We start from the raw sequence: 22,494 nt of genomic DNA on the forward strand, positions 1-22,494 counted from the left end.
TTGACCATTCGATACAATAGTAGAAACTTATGATTGGAGATTTTAAAATAAAATGCAAACAGTTATAATAACACCAATGTCTGCAGCAGAGATTTAATCACTTCATCTTATCCTGACAGGAATCGATTTAGCTGCAAACCTTTTTCTGGCAAAGTAAGAGACAGCTTAAGATGTAGGACATGAGAAAATATGCAACATTACTGTAAATCATTTAATTTTTTTTTTTTGCTTTTTAGGACCTGATCAGGCAGACTTTACAACAGACTGATAAATAAAAAGCAATAAACCTCTTGCTTACCTTTGCAATTGAGTTCAGGTAATAACAGATGTAGGCAGCACCGAATCCTAAAACAAGAGACAAACCTACCCCTGAACCTGGCAGATTGATTTTGACCTGATTTTCTAAATACACTCTCAGATCTCTGGTCAATGTGTTCACATTATGTCTCAGATCGATCATTGCTGTGCTACTGGTTACAAATAAAGACCAGTCACTAGCACTGCTCATCAGAAACAGAGGCTGTAATGCTAGATTTTTGCGTCCTTCAGCCCAACCCTCATACACCAGCACAATCCTCTTCTGCTTCTATTTATAGGTTTAAGGCATCTACTCAGCCATTTAAATGCCACCTACTGGAGAGATAGCATCACACGTTACATTCCTTCCTCACTTATCCAAACTACATATAATTTTTTGAATAGAATCTCTACATTGTAGAAATAGGCTAATCAGCTCAACACTGACCCTCCAAAGAGCATTCAAGTCAGACTCAACCTCCCCACCCTCTAACCCTGCATTTCGCATGGCCAATCCATCTATCCTGCACATCCCTGGACATTATGGATAATGTAGCATAGCCAATCCATTTAACCTGCACATCTTCAGACTGTGGGAAGGAACCAGAGTACCTGGAAGAAACCCATGCTGGCACGGGAGAACTGACAGTCGCCCGAGATGGAATCAAACCTGGGTCCCTGGCGTTATGTGGCAGCAGTGCTAACCACTGAGCCACCATGGTGCCTCATTAAGAGCTTGTTTTATTCTCAGGCTTGAGGACAATATTAGTTTCGTTACTAATGAATGATTAAATCACTGCTCACTGAAACAAGTATGAATTAAATTCTTTCGGAGAAATGACTAAAGTATACATACAACAGAATAAAGTAAGTGTTGCACTTTGCAGCTTACTCTACATAGCAAGCAATGCTGAAAAGGAGGAAAGAACCTTTAGGAGCTTGATGTTTAATTTTTTATCATATCTAATTTTGGAGATTATGCTGTAAATTAAACTGAGAGCTCATCTTGAAAAGAGCCACAAGTGATCACGTTGCATGTTCATTGGATTTCCAATATTCTACGCAACCACAGTCAGCTTCAGTATAATTCAGCCAGTCTAGGAACATCAGCACAGAGGAACATGTTTAGGTCATTTGTCATTTGAGTCTGTTCCACCGATGAATGAGCTTATGGTTGATCTGTAACTTAACTCCGTACACTTGTCTTTCTCCCATGTTGGAAAGACTGAAGCCACTGATTTTGGTCCCCACTTCATACTCCATTCACTAGCTACTGACTCTAACCTTCTTCCGAGCAATGGGGTCAGAAATTAAGCCAATCTGTTTGAAATGAAAGTGATCCCATGAAAGGTTCTAACCTTGTTTCTATGGGGTCAAAATGATTTTGATGTGAATATAGGAGGTATGGTTAAGAAGCTTGCACATGACACCAAAATTGGTGGTGTAGTGGACAGCAAAGAAGGTTATCTCAGCGTACAACTGGACCTTGATCAGATGGGCCAATGGGCTGAGGAGTGGCAGATGGAATTTAATCCAGATAAATGTGAAGTGCTACATTTTGGCAGGGTAATATATGTATACTTAATGATAAGGTCCTGGAGCATGTTGCCAAACAAAAAGACCTTTGATTGCGGGTTCATACCTTCTTGAAAGTGGAGTCAAAGGTAGACAGGATAGTGAAGAAGGCATTTTGGTATGCTTGCTTTTATTGGTCAGTGCATTGAGTATAGGAGTTGGGAGCTCATGTTAAGGCTGTACAGGATATTGGTTAGGCCACTTTTGGAATATGCTATTCAATTCTGGTCTCCCTACTATAGGAAAGATGTTGTTAAACTTGAAAGGTTCAGAAAAGAATTGCAAGGGTGTTGCCAGCGTTGGAGGGTTTGAGCTAGAGGGAGAGGCTGAATAGGGTGGGGCTATTTTCCCTGGAGCATCAAAGGCTGCGTGGTGACCTTACAGAAGTTCATAAATGCATGAGGGGCATGGACAGAGTAAATAGTCAAGATCTTTCCCCCAGGGTAGTAGAGTCCAAAATTAGAGGGTATAGGTTAAAGGTGAGAGGGGAAAGATTTAAAAGAGAACTAAAAGCTAACTTTTTCAGACAGAGCATGGTGCATGTATGGAATGAGCTGCCAGAGGACGAGGTGGAGGCTGGTATATTTACAACCTTTAAAAGGCATCTGGATGGGTATATGAATAGGAAGAGTTTAGAGAGATATGGGCCAAATGCTGGTAACTGGGACTAGATTAATTCAGAATATCTGGTCAGCATGAATGTGTTGGACTGAAGGTCTGTATTTATATCCAACTCTATGACTCTATCACTCCATTAAGACCACCTATAACCTGTTCTGTAACATGTGTCACAATCAGAAAAACTGTTAATATATATTTTCTACATTAACCGTATACATTTTTATATATATTTTAGTGGTTGGTTTAAACACTGTAGACAGACCAACAAAGATGGTTGCTATTATTGGATTTAGCAATAATCTTTGGAAGACTTTCTAAAGTCAATGTCAGCCAGATTTTCAGCACTCCGCCTACCTCCAGATGGATCTGGAAAGCTCACTGTTGTGTTTTAAAATGTTACAGAGATGTCTCCAAGGAAAACATTTGCACAATAAAGTTGCAGGTTACAGTCATCCTGACATCCTGACATGGGTCATATGCCATGAGGTTGTTGAATGGACTGCCAAGGAGAATCAGATCTATTGCTTGCGAGGACATGCATCCAATCGCATGGTCTCAGTGCACTAGTCGTTAGTCAAGAGCAGTATGTTGCACCTGTACTTCCCTCCAGGTTCCTTTCCTTCTCAGGAATAAATGGAGATGCCACTGTGCATGAAGATGGAGGAGTGGCATGTACCAGCTGCATTGTGGGCATCTTCTCATAGCTTCCCCCAGGGTCAGCAGAGATCGTTGTCTCCATTGACAATGGCACTAAAGCCTCCAGTGGGTGAGTCTGAGGAGGGTGGTCATCATTCATGTGGAGAGATCCAGTAGATCAGAGCTCAGTCTATTGGAGCATACATGGAACAGGACATTGATATCAGCAGTTGCTCCCTCATTGCTGCTGATTTGGAGATCCACCAAGATGTGATGGGTGTAAGCAAAACATTAACACATAGAAACATTTGCCCTGTGTGTTATGTTTCAAATTGTATTACAAGTATTACGAACTTATTAACATTCTGCATTATAGTTTTGCCATGACCAGTTCCAACATGTCATTTTACAAATTTACAGATGAGGCTTTTAATTATAAGACACGCAATGATGAGATGGTTGCCTTAAATCATTTTTTTTAACTGGCCTTTGGACGACAGACAATATCATGTCCCTGGCAACCACCTGATTAAAAATGGACATACAGGGATTTCACACATCTTTTTTTTAAAGATGGGCAAACGCAGAAGGCTATGGAGTTTCCCATAGCCTGCCCCCATGTTTATACACAGCAAAATGGAAAACCCAAAAACAATTTGTAGTAGATAGAAATGAATGGCCATTATCAAACTGTTATGTAATGTAATGGGTTGTCCGATCCAAACTTGACTGAGTGGATCTAAGAAGTCAAAAACCAAAAGACCTCTGGATGCTAGAAATCTGAAACAAAAACAGCGATTACTGGAATATCTCAGCAAATCTGGCAGCTTCTGTGGAGAGAAATCAGAGTTAACATTTCGGGTCCAGTGACCCTTCTTAGAACTGGCAGGCAGAGGATGGAGGAACAAAGATAGGAGCAAAAGACAGTGTCAGAAGCAAAAGTGGAAGGCAGAAAAAAACAAAGTGACAAACAAATGTTGCTATAGTGCAAAATAAAGTCAAAATGACTAAAAAGGTTAAAAAACGTACATCTAAAAATGTGTCTTAATATGCAGAGCATTTGTAATAAGGTAGTTTAATTAGCAGCCCAAATAGATATAAACAGTTAGGATGTAGTTACAATTACAGAGAAAAGGCTACAGGATGACTAAGGATGGGAACTGAACATTATTCATTATTTCAGAACAAAATGGGAAAGGACGCAGAGTAGCATTATTAGCAAAGGACAACATTAGTGAGGAAGATTATTGGAATAGTATTTGATGCAAAAAGGAGACATTTAACATTGCCAGAAAAAGCAGCAAACCTGCGGATTAGAATATTTTAGAATTCAACAAAAGAGGACAAAAAGTTTGATCAAGAGGAGGACGATAAAGCATAAGATTAAGAGTACACAGAGGATAGAAACTGCCTATAAATTTTTCTATAAAATGTAAAGTAGTTAAGACAAATATAGATCCTCTACAGTTAGAAATGAGTAGAAATTAATAACTGGGAACAAAGAAATGGCAGAAGAATTGAACACATACTTTGGTTTTCTCTTCACAAAAGAGGTCTATGGATAACCCCCCAGAAATGTTTAGGAGACCAAGGGTCTAGAGAGCACAGAATGAAGGAAATCATATTAGTAAGAAAATACTGCCTGGGAAGTTAATGGGGTAAAAGGCTGAACAAATCATTTAAGGCCTGGTTATCCACATCCCTGAGTGCTAGAGGAAGTAGCTCTGGAAATATTGAATGCACTGATGGTCATTTTCTGAAATTCAGTAAACTCTGGGACAGTTCTTACAAAGGACATGTAACCCCACTAGTTAAAAAGGGAAAGGGAGAAAAAACAGAATTACTGACCAGTTAGCTTAACATCAATAGTGGGAGAAATGCTACAATCTATTATAAAATATAAGAAAACAGAGCATTTGGAAATTAAAACAGGATTGGCCAAAGCCAACATGGTTTTATGAAAGAATGATCATTATTTTTAAGGAATTTAATGGAATTATTTGAGAATGTAAGTCATAGAATAGATAAGGGAGAACCAGTAGATATATATATTTGGAATTTCAAAAAAGCTTTTGATAAGGTCTCTCATAAGTGGTTAGTAAGAAAAATTAAAGCACGAATGGCATGAATTAAGATTTGGTTGACAGGCAGGAATTGGAGAAGGGGAATACCTGTAAATGGGTCTTTTTCAAATTATAGTGACTAGTACTGCAAGGATCACTGCTTGGGCCCCAGCTTCTCATGATTATATGACTTAGATAGAGTCATAGAGATGTACAGCATGGAAACAGACCCTTCGATCCAACCTGTCCAAGCCGACCAGATATCTCAATCCAATCTAGTCCCACCTGCCAGCACCCAGCCCATATCCCTCTCAACCCTTCCTATTCATATACACATCCAAATGCCTCTTAAAATGTTCCAATTGTACTAGCCTCCACCACATTCCATACACGTGCCACCATCTGCGTGAAACATTTGCCCCTTGGGTCTCTTTTATATCATTCCCCTCTCACCCTAAACCTATGCCCTCTAGTTCTGGACTCCCTGACCCAAGGGAAAAGACTTTGTCTATTTATCCTATCCATCCCCTCATAATTTTGTAAACCTCTATCAGGTCACCCCTCAGCCTCCGACGCTCCAGGGAAAACAGCCCCAGCCTCTCCCTGCAGCTCAAATCCTACAACCCTGGCAACATCCGTGCAAATCTTTTCTGAACCCTTTCAAGTTTCACAACATCTTTCCGATAGGAAGGAGACCAGAATTGCATGCAATATTCCAACAGTGGCCTAACCAATGTCCTGTATAGCTGCAACATGACCTCCCAACTCCTGTACTCAATACTCTGACCAATAAAGGAAAGCATACCAAACGCCTTCTTCACTATCCTATCTACCTGTGACTCCACTTTCAAGGAGCTATGAACCTGCACTCTAAGGTCTCTCTGTTCAGCAACACACCCTACCATTAAGTGTATAAGTCCTGCTACGATTTGCTTTCCCAAAATGCAGCACCTCACATTTATCTGAATTAAACTCCATCTGCCACTTCTCAGCCCATTGGCCCATCTGGTCCAGATCCTGTTGTAATCTGAGGTAACCCTCTTTGCTGTTCACAACCCCTCCAACTTTGGTGTCATCTACAAACTTACTAACTGTACCTCTTATGCTCACATCCAAATCATTTATGTAAATGACAAAATGTAGAGGACCCAGCACTGATCCTTGTGGCACTCCACTGGTCACAGGCCTCCAGTCTGAAAAACAACCCTCTATCACCACCCTTTGTCTTCTACCTTTGAACCAGTTCTGTATCCAAATGGCGAGTTCTCCCGGTATTCCATGAGATCTAACCTTGCTAATCCGTCTCCCATAGGGAACCTTGTCGAACGGCTTACTGAAGTCCATATAGATCACATCTACTGCTCTGCCCTCATGAAACTTCTTCAAAAAACTCAATCAAGTTTGTGAGACATGATTTCCCACGCACAAAGCCATGTTGACTATCCCTAATCAGTCCTTGCCTTTCCAAATACATGTACATCCTGTCCCTCAGAATTCCCTCCAACAACTTGCCCACCAATGAGGTCAGGCTCACCGGTCTATAGTTCCTGGCTTGTCTTTACCACCCTTCTTAAACAGTGGACCCACATTTGCCAACCTCCAGTCTTCCGGCACCTCACCTGTGACTATCAATGATACAAATATCTCAGCAAGAGGCCCAGCAATCACTTCTCTAGCTTCCCACAGAGTTCTTGGGTACACCTGATCAGGTCCTGGGGATTTATCCACCTTTAACCGTTTCAAGGCATCCAGCACTTCCTCCTCTGTAATCTGGACATTTTGCAAGATGTCACCATCTATTTCCCTACAGTCTATATCTTCCATATCCTTTTCCACAGTAAATACTGATGCAAAATATTCATTTAGTATCTCCCCCATTTTCTGTGGCTCCACACAAAGGCCGCCTTGCTGATCTTTGAGGGGCCTTATTCTCTCCCTAGTTACCCTTTTGTCCTTAATATATTTGAAAAGCCCTTTGGATTCTCCTTTAATTCTATTTGCCAAAGCTAGCTCATGTCCCCTTTTTGTCCTCCTGATTTCCCTCTTAAGTGTACTCCTACTTCTTTTATACTCTTCTAAGGATTCACTCGATCTAACCTGTCTATACCTGACATAAGCTTCCTTCTTTTTCATAACCAAACCCTCAATTTCTTCAGTCATCCAGCATTCCCTATACCCACTAGCCTTCCCTTTCACCCTGACAGGAATATACTTTCTCTGGATTCTTGTTCTCTCATTTCTGAAGGATTCCCATTTTCCAACCGTCCCTTTACCTGCGAACATCTGCCCCCAATCAGCTTTCGAAAGTTCTTGCCTAATACCGTCAAAATTGGCCTTTCTCCAATTTAGAACTTTTGCTTTTAGATCTGGTCTATCCTTTTCCATCACTATTTTAAAACGAATAAAATTATTGTCACTGGCTCCAAAGTGCTCCCCCACTGACACCTCAGTTACCTGCCCTGCCTTATTTCCCAAGAGTAGGTCAAGTTTTGCACCTTCTCTAGTAGGTACATTCATACACTGAATCAGAAAATTGTTTTGTACGCACTTAAATTCTTCTCCATCTAAACCCTTAACACAATGGCAGTCCCAGTCGATGTTTGTTTGGAAAGTTAAAATCCCCTACCATAACTACCCTATTATTCTTACAGATAACTGAGATCTCCTTACAAGTTTGTTTCTCAATTTCCCTCTGACTATTAGGGGGTCTATAATACAATCCCAATAAGGTGATCATCCCTTTCTTATTTCTCAGTTCCACTCAACTAACTTTCCTGGATGTATTTCTGGGAATATCCTCCCTCAGCACAGCTGTAATGCTATCCCAGATCAAAAATGCCACTCTCCCTCCTTTTTTGCCTCCCTTTCTATCTTTCCTGATGAAGGAAAATGCAACATTTTGAGTTTGCTGATGAGACAAAACTGGGCAGAATTATAAGTCATGAGAATGTAAGGGAACTTCAAGGTGATTTAGGCAAGTTGAGTGGGCAAGAACATGGCAAATGCAGTACAACATAGCTAAGTGTGAAGTTATACACTTTGGGGTGAAAAACAGAAAAGCAGAGTAAATGGTGGTATATTGGGAAGTGTGGATGTGCAAAGGAATCAGGGTGTCCTTGTACACCAGTCAATTAGAAAATCAAATTGACCTTCATTACAAACTGATTTGAGTTCATATATAATAACATCTTTCTGCTCTTATACAGGACAGTGGTGAGACCACAAATACACAAAAGGTTAAATTCAGACAATAGCTCAACATGAGTAACTCAACATTGTTGTACTTCTATCATAGGTCAAAGGTGTAACGAAGTGTCATTACACGCCTTTGCCTGATACAATCAAGAGGTTGCTCAGGATTTAGATTAGATACATAATAATATTGAAATCTGACCAATGTTACTGTGATGGGTTCCCTTTTGAGGAGAGAAATTGATCATTCAAACCTTTGTCCATCTGGAGGTCTGGTGTATTACCATGTCATCTCCAGACAACAGGAGTCGTAGAGTCATGGCCATAGAGTCATATAACACAAAAACAGACCCTTCGGTCCAACTCATTCACGTCGACAAGACATTATAATTTGACCTAGTCCCACTTGCCAGCATCTGACCCATATCAACCTATGTCCTCTAGTTCTGGTTCTAGTTTAGATACACTGAATTGATCACATTGTCTGGACTGGATTCTCAATGGAAAGAGAAAGTATTGTTTCAGTGATTATACTTGGTGGACAGTGTATGAAATACACCAAGAAGGATTAGCTCTCAGACATCCTGAACAACAGGACTATGTTTAATGTGGTTATGATATGTTTGAGGGGACAACATTGAAGCAACTTTACTGAAATCAGAAGAAAGGTCAAGATTGGTCAGCCTGATTCAGGACTACAGACAATGTCATATGGAGCAGCCAAGAATTGCTGGGGACTTCCAGCAAAATTGTAGTGAACTGGAAGAGTCTGCAGTCAGAAGGAGGGTCAGGAATGATCAACCTACAAGTTCTCACTGCAAGGATTAACCAAGTTATCAACAAAATCCAAGGGACATTAGGTGTGACAGGTTAAGGTAAGCCTAGGGCAACAACCAAATCCAGGGGTGTTGGGTCTGTAACCAGCAAGGTTTGGGCAGAAATCTGAGGTATTGCCGTGGTTTCTCAATAAAGGTTTGTTTTCAAATAAGCCATGGTGACTTTGTTTTTGAGCTAAGGTTAAATCATTGAGGGATTTAAATTGTCAAACCAATCAAGGTGCTACTTCATTTAAACTGGCTTGAAGGTTTTGTATCAGGGCATTAGGAGGCTTATTTTGATAAACAAGTTTATGGTTGAGCTAAGCCCTATGCCTGTGTGATTCTGATTTTTTACAATATCCTAACTTTATGAACCATTGTATAGGCGGAACAGAAACTACTTGCACATCTGTGGAGAAAACAGAGTTAATGCTTCAACTCCAAAGACTCCTCTTTGAAGCACAAAATTAGTTATTGAAAAGTCTTTGAATTCAAAACATTAACTTTTATATTTCTGTCCACAGATGCTGCCAGACCTGCTGACGTTATTCACATTTTGTTTTTATTCCCCATATAATTCAAATTTAAAGTTGTTTATTTCATATGTACAAAGGTCTGAAAGAGTTACTGCTGAGGAGTGTCTTAAACACCACCTGGTATGTTGATGTCAAATTGGTTTGAATGTGAGAAAAGCCAGTGAACATTGGACTTTGTGGCAGATTTAAAAGTGAACAACTCCCCAGGAATTGTATCCCAGGCTGCTATGGGAGAGGAAGGAGGAAATCACAGGGCCCCGACCCAAACTTTTAAATAGTCTCTGGCCACAGGGTAGGTGCCAGAGGACTGGAGGACAGCTAATGAAGTTCCATTTTACAAGGAGGGTGGCTGGGATAAACAGGGGATTATAGACCAGTGAGCCTCACACCACTGATAATGAAACAACTGGAGAAAATACAGAAGGAGAGGCAAGGTCTGATCAGGGGTAGTCAGCATGGCTTTGTGAGAGGGAGGGCACGCCTAGCAAATCTGGTTGAATTTTTCAAGGATATGATCAGGTCTGCAGATGAAGGTACTGCAGTTGATATACATTTCATCAAAGCCTTTTGACGAGGTACCACATGAGAGACGGTTAAAGAAAGCAATGGCTCATGGGATCCAGGGAAACTTGGCAAGTTGGATCCAAAATTGGCTTAGTGGCAGGAGACAGAGGGTGGTGGTAGAAGGTTTGTCTGAGTCAGCCCCTGTGTTCAATGGTGTACCACAGGGATCAGTGCAGAGTACCTTTTATGTGATAGTCATAAATTATATAGATGAGAATGTGGAAGAGGAATTATAAGATTGCAGATGACCCAAACATTTACTGGTTGGGTTGACAGTGAGGAAGAATGTCTTAACCTATAAACAGATTGGTCAAATGCACAGATCAGCTACAGCTGGAAATTAACCCTAATAAGTGTGAAGTGATACACTTTGGAAGAAGTTACAAGACAAGGGGATATTCAATGAATGAAAGGACACTAGGAAGTTCAGATGAATAGAAGGGTGCTTGTCCACACATCCCTGAAGGTGGAAGGAAGGAAGGGCAGGTTAATAGGGTAATAGAGGCAGGGGTCCCGTATGTCTATATCAGCCAAGACATAGTTTATAGGAGGAGAGAGGTTATGTTGGAACTGTACAGGTTTTAGGTGTATAAGATCATGAGGGCAAGAACAGGGCAGATAGAAAGCAGCTGTTTCGTATAGTTTAGGGGTAAAAAATTAATACGGGGCGGGGGGGAGGTGGTGATGGGAGTACACTTTTAAAGTGAAAAGCAGGAAGCTTAGAGAATTTGTGGAAAAAAAAAACTTTTCACCCTGAGTGTGTTGAGGGTCTGGAATGCACTGCCTGCGAGAATTAGTGGGGTGGGTAACCTCACAACCTTTAGAAAGCCTATGGATGTACACTTGAAGTATCATAACTTTAAAGACTATGGGCCTAGTGCAGGAAAGTAGGTCTAGTGGGGCCATATTGTATTTTTGGCAGTAGACACTTGATGGGCTAAAGGGCCTCTTCAGTACCAGATGATTCTATGAAGCTTAAGATCTTGAATAAATAAGACCTACCATCTGAGTCTTTGCTGTACTCTACAAGAATGTCTACCAAATTGATGTCACTTGTACCCAGATGATATTGTGCAATAAATTATATATTGCTTAAAACAAGAAACTGTTCTTGTTTGACTACCAAATGGTTTTGCTCCACTCCTCGAAACAAGTAGGTCTGTACACCCCTACTGGGAAATGGGATAGTGACAACAAATCTGAGAGACTTTGTAAAACATGATGAGCAGTGGTGAGGATTCATCTTCTCAGTGTCCTTCACACACATCCTCAAATGCAGTTACGTTGGAGAGGTACCTACTTAAGAGCAGAACTTTTGTAATAGAAAACCCTATGCAAAAATTCACGTGGTGCCTAACATTAATGCTGTTGTTTGAATTATTTTGGATCAATCCCAATAATGTCACACTTTATCATCTAAACCAGCAAACATCTTAAGGCAGTCTTCGTAGTATAGATGTGTTGTTTTAAATAAAGTAAATTAACTGTCAGCTATTTTAAATCCAGCTGGTGCATGGGTTCAGTGGGAATTGTAATCAGTGTGGATCATTATAAAGTGAATTTGAGTGGAGGGACTCAGCATTGAGTTTTGCAAGTTTCCTGTGAAAAAGTAATCTATTCAGCTGAGAAAGTTTCACATAGCTTAGGCAGAATTGTTCCAGCATGAAACTAAGGGGTGGTGGTATTAATCTTTGCAGTAAAGCTTCTTCTGGAAAAATAAATAAGAGAGTGATGCTCTGTGACTCCTACAGTATTCCCTGGAGTCTCAAAGCAGGATGTCTTATTAGGGCCTAACAATAACATATTTAAATCTTGTTCAGTGCAATAGAACCACAGCAATAATGCTTTCACTTTATTAAGACTTGACAAAATTATGCTTTTTTTTAGATTACTTACAGTGTGGAAACAGGCCCTTCGGCTCAACAAGTCCACACCGACCCTCAGAAGAGCATCCCACCCAGACCCGTGCCGCCCATAGGGGCTGTGAGAGGTCATGAACACAAGTAATATAGCTTACATAAAATTTTGGCTATACGTAGTAGGGCTAAGTTAAAAATCACACAACACCAGGTTATAGTCCAACAGGTTTATTTGGAAGCATTAGTTTTTGGGGCGCCGCACCAAAAGCTAGTGCTTCAAATAAACCTGTTGGACTATAACCTGGTGTTGTGGTTTTTAACTTTATCCACCCCAGTCCAACACCGGCACCTCCAAGTTATAGTAGGGCTGGGTGACATAAGTTGAAGATGTTGTATGCTGTGCAGTGGATACAGGTTCACTGTAAATATTCAGAAGAGAAATGATTAATTTCTTGGAGGCTGCTGTGCAGAAATGGTAGAATAATGGAATACAGTGCGTCTGCATTTAAAGTTCGCTCAGTCAATATTCTTTTGTTTTAACACTGCTCGTAGATTAGTGAAAACACTTATTTAATGTGAGGATTACCTTAATAGTAATTGCGATGGACTTCCTTTTCTGTGAACAACCTGCTCTTTTTTTCCTTCTTTCCCACAGCTTCCACTCCCACTTTACTTTTAAAGTCCTGGATGTCCATTGCCACTAGTGGGAAGTTGGGAATCCTCCCACTCCAACATACTTCCCATATAGCTCCTGATCTTTTTTTCCTGTTGCTGCCCCAGCCATCATTCATTCCCCAATTCTGTTCCTTTGTTTTAACATTTAAAGCTTCTTGTATCTGTTGCCACCATCAGAGAGTTTCAATGCTACTCTGGGATCCCTGTCTGAACTTGCACTGAAGTTGTGAGCACTACCTAGTAACATAGGTTGGTCAGTGCAGCTAGTTCTGGATTTTGGTGGACAGCTGCTAGGTGGAGGCTGGTCAATTAAAACTTCAGGATATTTTAACGTTCATTTATAGCATTTACATTTACTTCTTCCATATCACTGGATTTATTTTATTTAAAAATGATCTTATTTATGAATGTAGGCATTTAGTAATGGTCATCATTTCAAGGTTATCATGTTTTATAGCTATTGTCTATTGAAAAGTGACCTGAAGTACTTAACGTTTTTTATATTTAGTGATTTATTATATTTTATTTCAACTAGAATTTTCAGCAATGCATGTGCACAGTACAGTGTTTCAACCTGTTTGTTTCAGCGTAAATGTCCGAAGAACCTAACTCCAGCACTAATTTCTATAAGAACGTATCAGTAAGAACATATTGTAACGAATATAGTTTTAAATCAGCAACTCTCAAACATTTTTTTTGTTTTCCAAGATTGGAATTCTATTCACCTTGAACTGGCCCAAGAGATTTTTAATCTGTCCTTCCCTTTTATCAGAGATCATAGGGCTATCGAAGCGTGCTCATAATAATGGGGTGTTGAATGGGATGGATTTAATATGTACTTTGTATTTTTCATACATCCAAATAAGAAGAAAGCTTCTGGCATATGTATAATGTAAGATAATGCATAATAATGCAAAATAATGCATTAATGTGAAATATGAAACATGCAACATGAATGGATCGAGTAAAGGTTAAAAAATATCTTTGCGTGTGATAATGAAATATTCATTAACATATTTCCTAAATCTTTCTAAGTAAAATTTGAAACTTTCAATTCTACAACAACCTCGCCATCTACTGTTCACAACCTCAGTGATAAATCCCTCTGTACTTTAAAATACCATAGTCATTACTCTTATGCAGAATGTGGCACACAGTTTGCACATAGCAAGTTGCTACAAACTTCAATGTGACAGCTTTGAGATAATCTGATTTTTAGTGATACTGGCTGAGGGACAGGTATTATCTAAGGCACTAGGGAATATTATGAAATCAAAGTAGAGATTGCTGAAGTAAACTCAACATTGGTGAAGAGAGTCAGGTCTGTGACCTTTCATCAGAGCTGGAAAAAGTTAGTAACAGGTTTTGAGAAAAGTGTGGTGGGAGAAGAATAAAGGAAGGTCTGTGATTGGATGGAAAACAGGAGAGACTGAATGAGAGACAAGCCAGGACTAAAGGGAAAGGTGATGGGTACAAGGAAAGAAACAAAGAGTTTGCCTGGAGCAGGCAGAAAGAGACCAAAAAATTGGTAACAAGCAAAAGTGGAAACAAAATGGGTGACAAATTATGGTCTGAAATTGTTAAATCATTGCAAAGTTAAAAGACTGTATAGGGCCTATTTGAAGGATTGCACCCTCCCCCACCCCGGCACCTTCCCCTGCCACCACAGGAATTACAAAACCAGCGCCCACACCCCCCTCACCTCCATCCAAGGCCCCAAAGGAGCCTTCCACATCCTTCAAAGTTTCACCTGCACATCCACCAATGTCATGTATTGTATCTGTTGCTCCCAATGCGGTCTCCTTTACATTGGGGAGACTGGACGCCTTCTCGCAGAGCATTTCAGGGAACATCTCCGTGACACCCGCACCAACCAACCCCACCACCCTGTGGGTGAACATGCAAGTCCTGGGCCGCCTCCACCGCCATTCCCTCACCACCCAACGCCTGGAGGAAGAAGGCTTCATCTTCTGCCTCGGAACACTTCAACCCCAGGGCATAATTGTGGACTTTGCCAGTTTTCTCATTTTCCCCTCTTTCCCACTACCCCCCTCATCTTACCCCAGTTCCAAACTTCCAGCTCAGCACTATCCTCATGACCTCTCCCACCTGTCAATCTTCCTTCCCACCTATCTGCTCCTCCCTCCTCTCTGACCGACCTATCACATTTACCCCTTCCTCCATCCACCTATTGCACTCCCAGCTACCTTCTCCCCAGCCCCACTCCCTCCCATTTATCTCTCCACCCCCTGAGGCCTTATTCCTGATGAAGGGCTCCTGCCCAAATCATTGATTTTCCTGCTCTCGGATGCTGCCTGACCTGCTGTGCATTTCCAGCACCACTCTAATCTTGACTCTCATCTCCAGCATCTGCTGTCCTCACTTTCACCCAATTCTCCACACTGCCAGAGTTAAGTGCAGCTATCTGCTCTCTGATACATCACATTCACTCTATCTCTGCCACATCCAACTAAGGCACTTGCATTACCATTTTCACAATTGCACGCCTCATTCACCCTCCCCACCCTAACACCACTAACCCTCTGTGCTGCCTACTCACTCACTCAGGATACCTCCCCACTGGTACCAACAATTATAGCTGTGCCACTCACTTTCATCTCCCATAACACCAGCTGCTGTTTCAATCCAGGAGGAAAACAGCACTCGATAGGGCAGAAAGAGCCAAGACCATGGTAAGCTGCCTGACATTCAGCTCCTCATACCCTCATGTGGAGAGGATTCTGACTCTGACTGTCCTGACCAGGTCCTCATAGAGTCATACAAACAGACATACAACACTGGGTGTTCACCCATCTAGTCTGTGCTGACCTATTGACATTCATCCCATTTTCCAACACTTGGCTCATAGCCTTGAATGTTATGACATTTCAACTGCTCATCTAAGTACTCTTTAAAGGTTGTGAGGTTTCCTGCCTCCTCTATTATCCCTGGCAGTGCTTTCCAGATTCATACTGCCCTATGGGTAAAAACTATTTCCTGAAATCCTCTCTAAATAGTTTGTCTTTCACCTTAAAATTATACCCCCTTGTTATTGATCCTTCAATTAAAGGGAGCAGCTGCTTCCTACTAACCATGTCCACATTCCTCATAATCTTCTACACCTCAATCAGATGCCCCCTCAGTCCTCCCTGCTATAAAGAAAGCAACCAGCTTCTATTCATAGATAAAATGCTCCAACACACACATCATCCTGGTGAATCTCCTCTGGATCCTCTCCAGCGCAGTCAGATCTTTCCAATACTGTGGTGACCAGAATTGCACACAAGACTCCAACTGTGCTTAACCAAAGTTCCACTTCCAACATAACCTCTCTGCCCTAACCTATGCCATGACTGATAAAAGCAATATGTCCTACATGCCGCCTTAACTATCTTAATAAGCTGCCCTGTCACCTTCAGGGATCTCTGGACAAGCATTCCAAAATCCCTCTCCCTCGGAGCTTCCTAGTGTTCTGCCAACCATTGAATGCTCAGTTGTGCAAAGTGCATCACCTCACTTCCATTTGCCACTGATTGCCCATCTGACCCACTTGTCTGCAACTTCCTGAACTACTTCTTCACTATCCACTCAGCCAATCTTTTTGTCATCTGCAAACTTACTTATCATTTCCCCCCCCGCCCCGTCTCCCCCACATCATTGATATTGTTCTTATATATCACAAACCATAAGGCATCCAGCAGTGCTACACCACTGGATACTGGTCTCCAGCCACACAAACACCCACCTTTCCTATCTATCACTCAGCCAATTTTGGCCTCATCTTTGGATCCAAATTTCACTTGTTCCCATGTGCTTTTACCTTCTTTATTAGTCTCCCATGTGGGTTAGTGTCAAAGGCTTTGGTCCTTGTCCTGGTCTGATATCAGATACTGCTCTTGCCAGAATGAACAAAGGGGTTGACCAAAGCCTGCTGTGAACTCTGACAAGCTTCCTGGCTTTGTGGCTGCTCTAAGCAGCAAGGCAAGGCAGCAGTAATATGAACATGGTATCTCTGGTTGCAAGGGCAAACAGAAAAGACAATGCAAGGTAGGGATGCTGTAAGCATCCAGGTAGATTGAGTGAATGCTATACAGCAAGCGAATTGCATGGAGATGCAGTCTGGTTCAGACTTCAACTGGGTGAATGCCCCTAAGGGTCCTTACCACAGCATTCCAATGATAGATGCTGGTGCAACCTGAGGGGCAGCACTGAAGTGCAGAAGTGTCTTCAATGTGTGCCATGAGGGTTCTTAGAGGCTGGCACATGTTGAATACCAATGGGTGTGGAATGGTTGCTGCTCATGAAGAATGCCTCAGGATGTGGGTGCCTGGTGCCCAAAATGGTGGTTATTCAGAGCAAGGGGCGAGATGAATCTGCCAGGTGTTTGCATCTCGGCTTTAAGTTTGCTTGACAAGTTTGATTAAATGGGAGTCTGATTATTAATGAGATAAATTGGCTGTTAGCAAGGCATTTAGCAATGTAATAATGACCAACAGCTGGCAACTTGTGGGAATCTTGCCATGTTGCTTGTCAAAAACATAAAAGATGGTGTAAGATGGAACCCTGCCATCTGATTCTGCCACACATCTTGTCATGGCCCAAGTTTCTCAGACCTCTTTAAGACTCTGCCTGGAGATATACAGAATATTTGGAGGGAAATGGGATGGTGAACTAATTCTTTGTGTTCTCCACTGCAGACCCTCACGGCAGAATGAGTCAGAATGCCTGAGCCAGCTTGTACCAAATATGATCTATGAGAATACTGGCACTGAGCAGTGAGGAGATGCAACTTTGCCTCATTCCCCTGAATCATCCACCAATGCAGAGACACTCACCTTTTAATCACCAACGGTCATTTGAGTGGGAGCAGCGGCCGAGTAAAGGCGAACCCGGGAGACTACAGCTAAGGTAAAACAGTTTGTTACAAAATTACTTACCTGTAGCGGGCAGCGGTGTTTTTTATTCTCTCTTCACAAAAAGAGCGGGAGCAGCAGAGGAAGTGACGGCAAACAGAGGGGCAGCCGGGAAGGAGAACTGTGAGTATAAATACTCACCTTTTAATCACCAACGGTCATTTGAGTGGGAGCAGCGGAAGTGAGGTTGGAGCGCATAGCTGGGCGGGAAGGTAAGTGATTAGTATTTGAGTGGGTGTGGAGTTGGATGAACTGAGGATTATTCGAGAGGCTGAGAGGGTGATTGATAGAAGCTACAGGGACATAGTTACGCTGGAGAACCGAGGTAGCTGGGTAACAGTTAGAGGTGGGAAGGGGAAGAAGCAGGCAGTGCAGGGTTCCCCTGTGGTCGTTCCCCTAAAAAATAAATATACAGCTTTGGAAACTGTTGGGGGGGACAGCGTTGCAGGTGTAAGCTGCAGTGAAGGGGTCTGTGGCTCTGAGACTCAGAAGGGAAAGGGGGAGAGGAGGAGAGCGCTAGTTATAGGGGACTCTCTAGTTAGAGGGACGGACAGGCGGTTCTGTGGACATGGGCGAGACTCACGGATGGTTTGTTGCCTCCCGGGTGCTAGGGTCCGAGACGTCTCAGACCGTGTCTTCAGAATCCTTAAGGGGGAGGGTGTGCAGCCAGAAGTCGTGGTGCACATTGGCACCAACGACATAGGTAGGAAGAGGGGTGGGGAGGTCATCCAAGAGCTCAAGGAGTTAGGCTGGAAGCTAAAAGCTAGGACAGACAGAGTCGTCATCTCTGGGTTGTTGCCGGTGCCACGTGACAGTGAGGCAAAGAATAGGGAGAGAGTGCAGTTGAACACGTGGCTGCAAGGCTGGTGTAGGAGGGAGGGCTTCAGATATTTGGACAATTGGACTGCATTCTGGGGAAGGTGGGACCTGTACAAACAAGACGGGTTGCACCTGAACCAGAAGGGCACCAATATCCTGGGGGGTAGGTTTGCTAGCACTCTTCGGGGGGGTTTAAACTAATTTGGCAGGGGGATGGGATCCGGACTTGTAGTCCAGCAAGTAGGTTAGCTGTTTGTCAGGATGCCCAAGACTGTAGGGAGGCTGTGGAGAAGGTAGCACTGACAGGGACTACTTGCGGACACAGAGACGGGCTCAAGTGCGTATACTTCAACGGAAGGAGTATCAGAAATAAGGTGGGTGAACTTAAGGCGTGGATCGGTACCTGGGACTACGATGTTGTGGCCATCACGGAAACGTGGATAGATGTGGGACAGGAATGGCTGTTGGAGGTTCCTGGTTACAGGTGTTTCAGTAAGATTAGGGAGGGTGGGAAAAAAGGAGGGGGGGTGGCATTGCTAATTAGAAATGGTATAACGGCTGCAGAAAGGAAGTTTGAGGGGGATCTGCCTCTGGAGGTAGTATGGGCTGAAGTCAGAAATAGGAAAGGTGCAGTCACCTTGTTGGGTGTTTACTATAGGCCCCCCAATAGCAGCAGAGATGTGGAGAAACAGATTGGGAAACAGATTTTGGAAAGGTGCAGAAGCCACAGGGTCGTAGTCATGGGCGACTTCAACTTCCCAAATATTGATTGGAAGCTCTTTAGATCAAGTAGATTGGATGGGGCGGTGTTTGTGCAGTGTGTCCAGGAAGCTTTTCTAACGCAGTATGTAGATTGTCCAACCAGAGGGGAGGCCATATTGGATTTGGTACTCGGTAATGAACCGGGACAAGTGGTGGGCTTGTTAGTGGGTGAACATTTTGGTGATGGTGACCACAATTCTGTGACTTTCACCTTGGTTATGGAGAGAGATAGGTGCGCACAACAAGGTAGATTTTATAATTGGGGGAAGGGAAATTACGATGCTGTAAGGCAGGATTTGAGGAGCATACGTTGGGAGCTTAGGCTGTCAGGGAAGGATGTGGTGGAAATGTGGAACTTTTTCAAAGAGCAGATACGACGTGTCCATGATATGTATGTACCTATCAGGCAGGAAAGAAATGGTCGTGTGAGGGAGCCTTGGTTGACGAGAGAGGTTGAATGTCTGGTAAAGAGGAAGAAGGAGGCTTACATAAGGTTGAGGAAACAGGATTCAGACAGAGCAGTGGAGGGATACAGGATAGCCAGAAGGGACCTGAAGAAAGGGATTAGGAGAGCTAAGAGAGGGCATGAAAAATCGTTGGCGGATAGGATCAAGGATAACCCCAAGGCATTTTATGCGTATGTGAGAAACCTGAGAATGACGAGAACGAGGGTAGGTCCGATCAAGGACAGTAGTGGGAGACTGTGTATTGAGTCGGAAGAGATAGGAGAGGTCTTGAACAAGTACTTCTCTTCAGTATTTACGAACGAGAGGGACCGTATTGTAGAAGAGGAGAGTGTGAAATGGACTGGTAAGCTAGAAGAGATACCTGTTAGGAAGGAAGATGTGTTGGACATTTTGAACAACTTGAGGATAGACAAGTCCCCCGGGCCTGACGGGATATATCCTAGGATTATGTGGGAAGCAAGAGAGGAAATTGCAGTACCGTTGGCAATGATCTTCTCGTCTTCACTGGCAACGGGGGTGGTACCAGGGGACTGGAGAGTAGCGAATGTTGTGCCCCTGTTCAAAAAAGGGAATAGGGATAACCCCGGGAATTACAGGCCTGTTAGTCTTACTTCTGTGGTAGGCAAAGTAATGGAAAGGGTACTGAGGGATAGGATTTATGAGTATCTGGAAAGACACTGCTTGATTAGGGACAGCCAGCACGGATTTGTGAAGGGTAGGTCTTGCCTTACAAGTCTTATTGAATTCTTCGAGGAGGTGACCAAGCATGTGGATGAGGGAAGAGCAGTGGATGTAGTGTACATGGATTTTAGTAAGGCATTTGATAAGGTTCCCCATGGTAGGCTTATGCGGAAAGTCAGGAGGCATGGGATAGAGGGAAATTTGGCCAATTGGATAGAAAACTGGCTAACCGGTCGAAGGCAGAGAGTGGTGGTAGATGGTAAATATTCAGCCTGGAGCCCAGTTACAAGTGGAGTTCCGCAGGGATCAGTTCTGGGTCCTCTGCTGTTTGTAATTTTTATTAATGACTTAGATGAGGGAGTCGAAGGGTGGGTCAGTAAATTTGCAGATGATACGAAGATAGGTGGAGTTGTGGACAGTGAGGAGGGCTGTTGTCGGCTGCAGAGGGACTTAGATATGATGCAGAGCTGGGCTGAGGAGTGGCAGATGGAGTTCAACCCTGCCAAGTGTGAGGTTGTCCATTTTGGAAGAACAAATAAGAATGCGGAATACAGGGTTAATGGTAGGGTTCTTAGTCAGGTGGAGGAACAGAGGGATCTTGGGGTCTATGTACATAGATCTTTGAAGGTTGCCACTCAGGTGGATAGAGTTTGTAAGAAGGCCTATGGAGTATTATCGTTCATTAGCAGAGGGATTGAATTCAAGAGTCGTGAAGTGATGTTGCAGCTGTACAGGACTTTGGTTAGGCCACAGTTGGAGTACTGTGTGCAGTTCTGGTCGCCTCACTTTAGGAAAGATGTGGAAGCTTTGGAGAGGGTGCAGAGAAGATTTACCAGGATGTTGCCTGGAATGGAGAGGAAGTCGTACGAGGATAGGTTGAGAGTTCTCGGCCTTTTCTCGTTGGAACGGCGAAGGATGAGGGGTGACTTGATAGAGGTTTATAAGATGATCAGAGGAATAGATAGAGTAGACAGTCAGAAACTTTTTCCCCGGGTACAACAGAGTGTTACAAGGGGACATAAATTTAAGGTGAAGGGTGGAAGGTATAGGGGAGATGTCAGGGGTGGGTTCTTTACCCAGAGAGTGGTGGGGGCATGGAATGCGCTGCCCGTGGGAGTGGTAGAGTCGGAATCATTGGCGACCTTTAAGCGGCATTTGGATAGGTACATGGATGGGTACTTAATCTAGGTTAGAAGTTCGGCACAACATCGTGGGCCGAAGGGCCTGTTCTGTGCTGTATTGTTCTATGTTCTATGTTCTATGTTCTATGTTCATGTTGGTGGTTAGGTATTTATGATTAGGCTCAGCGGGTTAATCTGGTGAGAATATCACATGTGTATCCCTAAGACTGGTGGAAGATGTGACAGCTGAGGTCCGAGAGAAGGAGGACTGCAGTACTGCAGATCCACAATGATCTCATGACTGATGATATGAGCCTAGAAATAACCATGACAAACCTGATGGAGATACAGAGACAGAAGAACTTCTAGTGGAAACATTTAGGAATAGGCTTAAGGAAAAGGTGAAGAGATCTGTCCAAGTTCTGGCAGCTGAGTTTTTGGCTTCCTCCATGAAAACGTTGGTGTCCATTATGGAGAGCCAGATCCAGTGGATTTATGATTGGGTGCTAAAAAGACCTGCATTCTCTCAATCTGTACATTGATGACGAGGTAAGAGAAGGATAAAACACGTTGACCTCCCTCCAAGTGATCCTTCCGTTTGTGGATTCAAGCAGGTTCTATCTTGCCCTGAGAGATAGGAGCATGGTTTGAGGCAGGTAAATGTTGAGAACACCAAGGTGTAATAGAAGAAAATGCAAACTTAAAAAAATGTTGGGTGAATCTTATTAATTCATTGACAGATTTCATGCAGAGTAACACTCTCACTCATCAATTCTTACCAAACCAACCTCATTAACTACCTACCCTGCCTGTATGGCACCATCTAGTCCTATTCTGCTACCTGCTGTTCTGGGAATAACTTGCTATTCACCAGATAACAGCAGAAAGGTCATCT

General features: G+C 42.8%; 1 protein-coding gene across 8 annotated transcripts in view; it reads right to left on the reverse strand.

Moving 5' to 3' along the window:
• abhd3 (abhydrolase domain containing 3, phospholipase) overlaps positions 1-561 on the reverse strand; it is a 103,926-nt gene extending 103,365 nt beyond the window's left edge. For all 8 annotated transcript variants that reach the window (XR_015757000.1, XR_015757001.1, XM_043688236.2 and 5 more), the window contains exon 1: positions 299-561. Coding sequence is in view for 6 of the 8 variants with exons in the window: in XM_043688236.2 (XP_043544171.1) it covers positions 299-508 (210 nt within the window). In the remaining 2 variants the exon portion in view is untranslated. The remainder of the gene's footprint in view (positions 1-298) is intronic.
• Positions 562-22,494: the final 21,933 nt, after the last annotated feature.

The sequence above is a fragment of the Chiloscyllium plagiosum genome, unplaced genomic scaffold (genome assembly GCF_037043375.1).
Source record: "Chiloscyllium plagiosum isolate Xiang-an unplaced genomic scaffold, Cpla_swu_hap1 HiC_scaffold_4, whole genome shotgun sequence".
NCBI lineage: Eukaryota > Metazoa > Chordata > Chondrichthyes > Orectolobiformes > Hemiscylliidae > Chiloscyllium > Chiloscyllium plagiosum.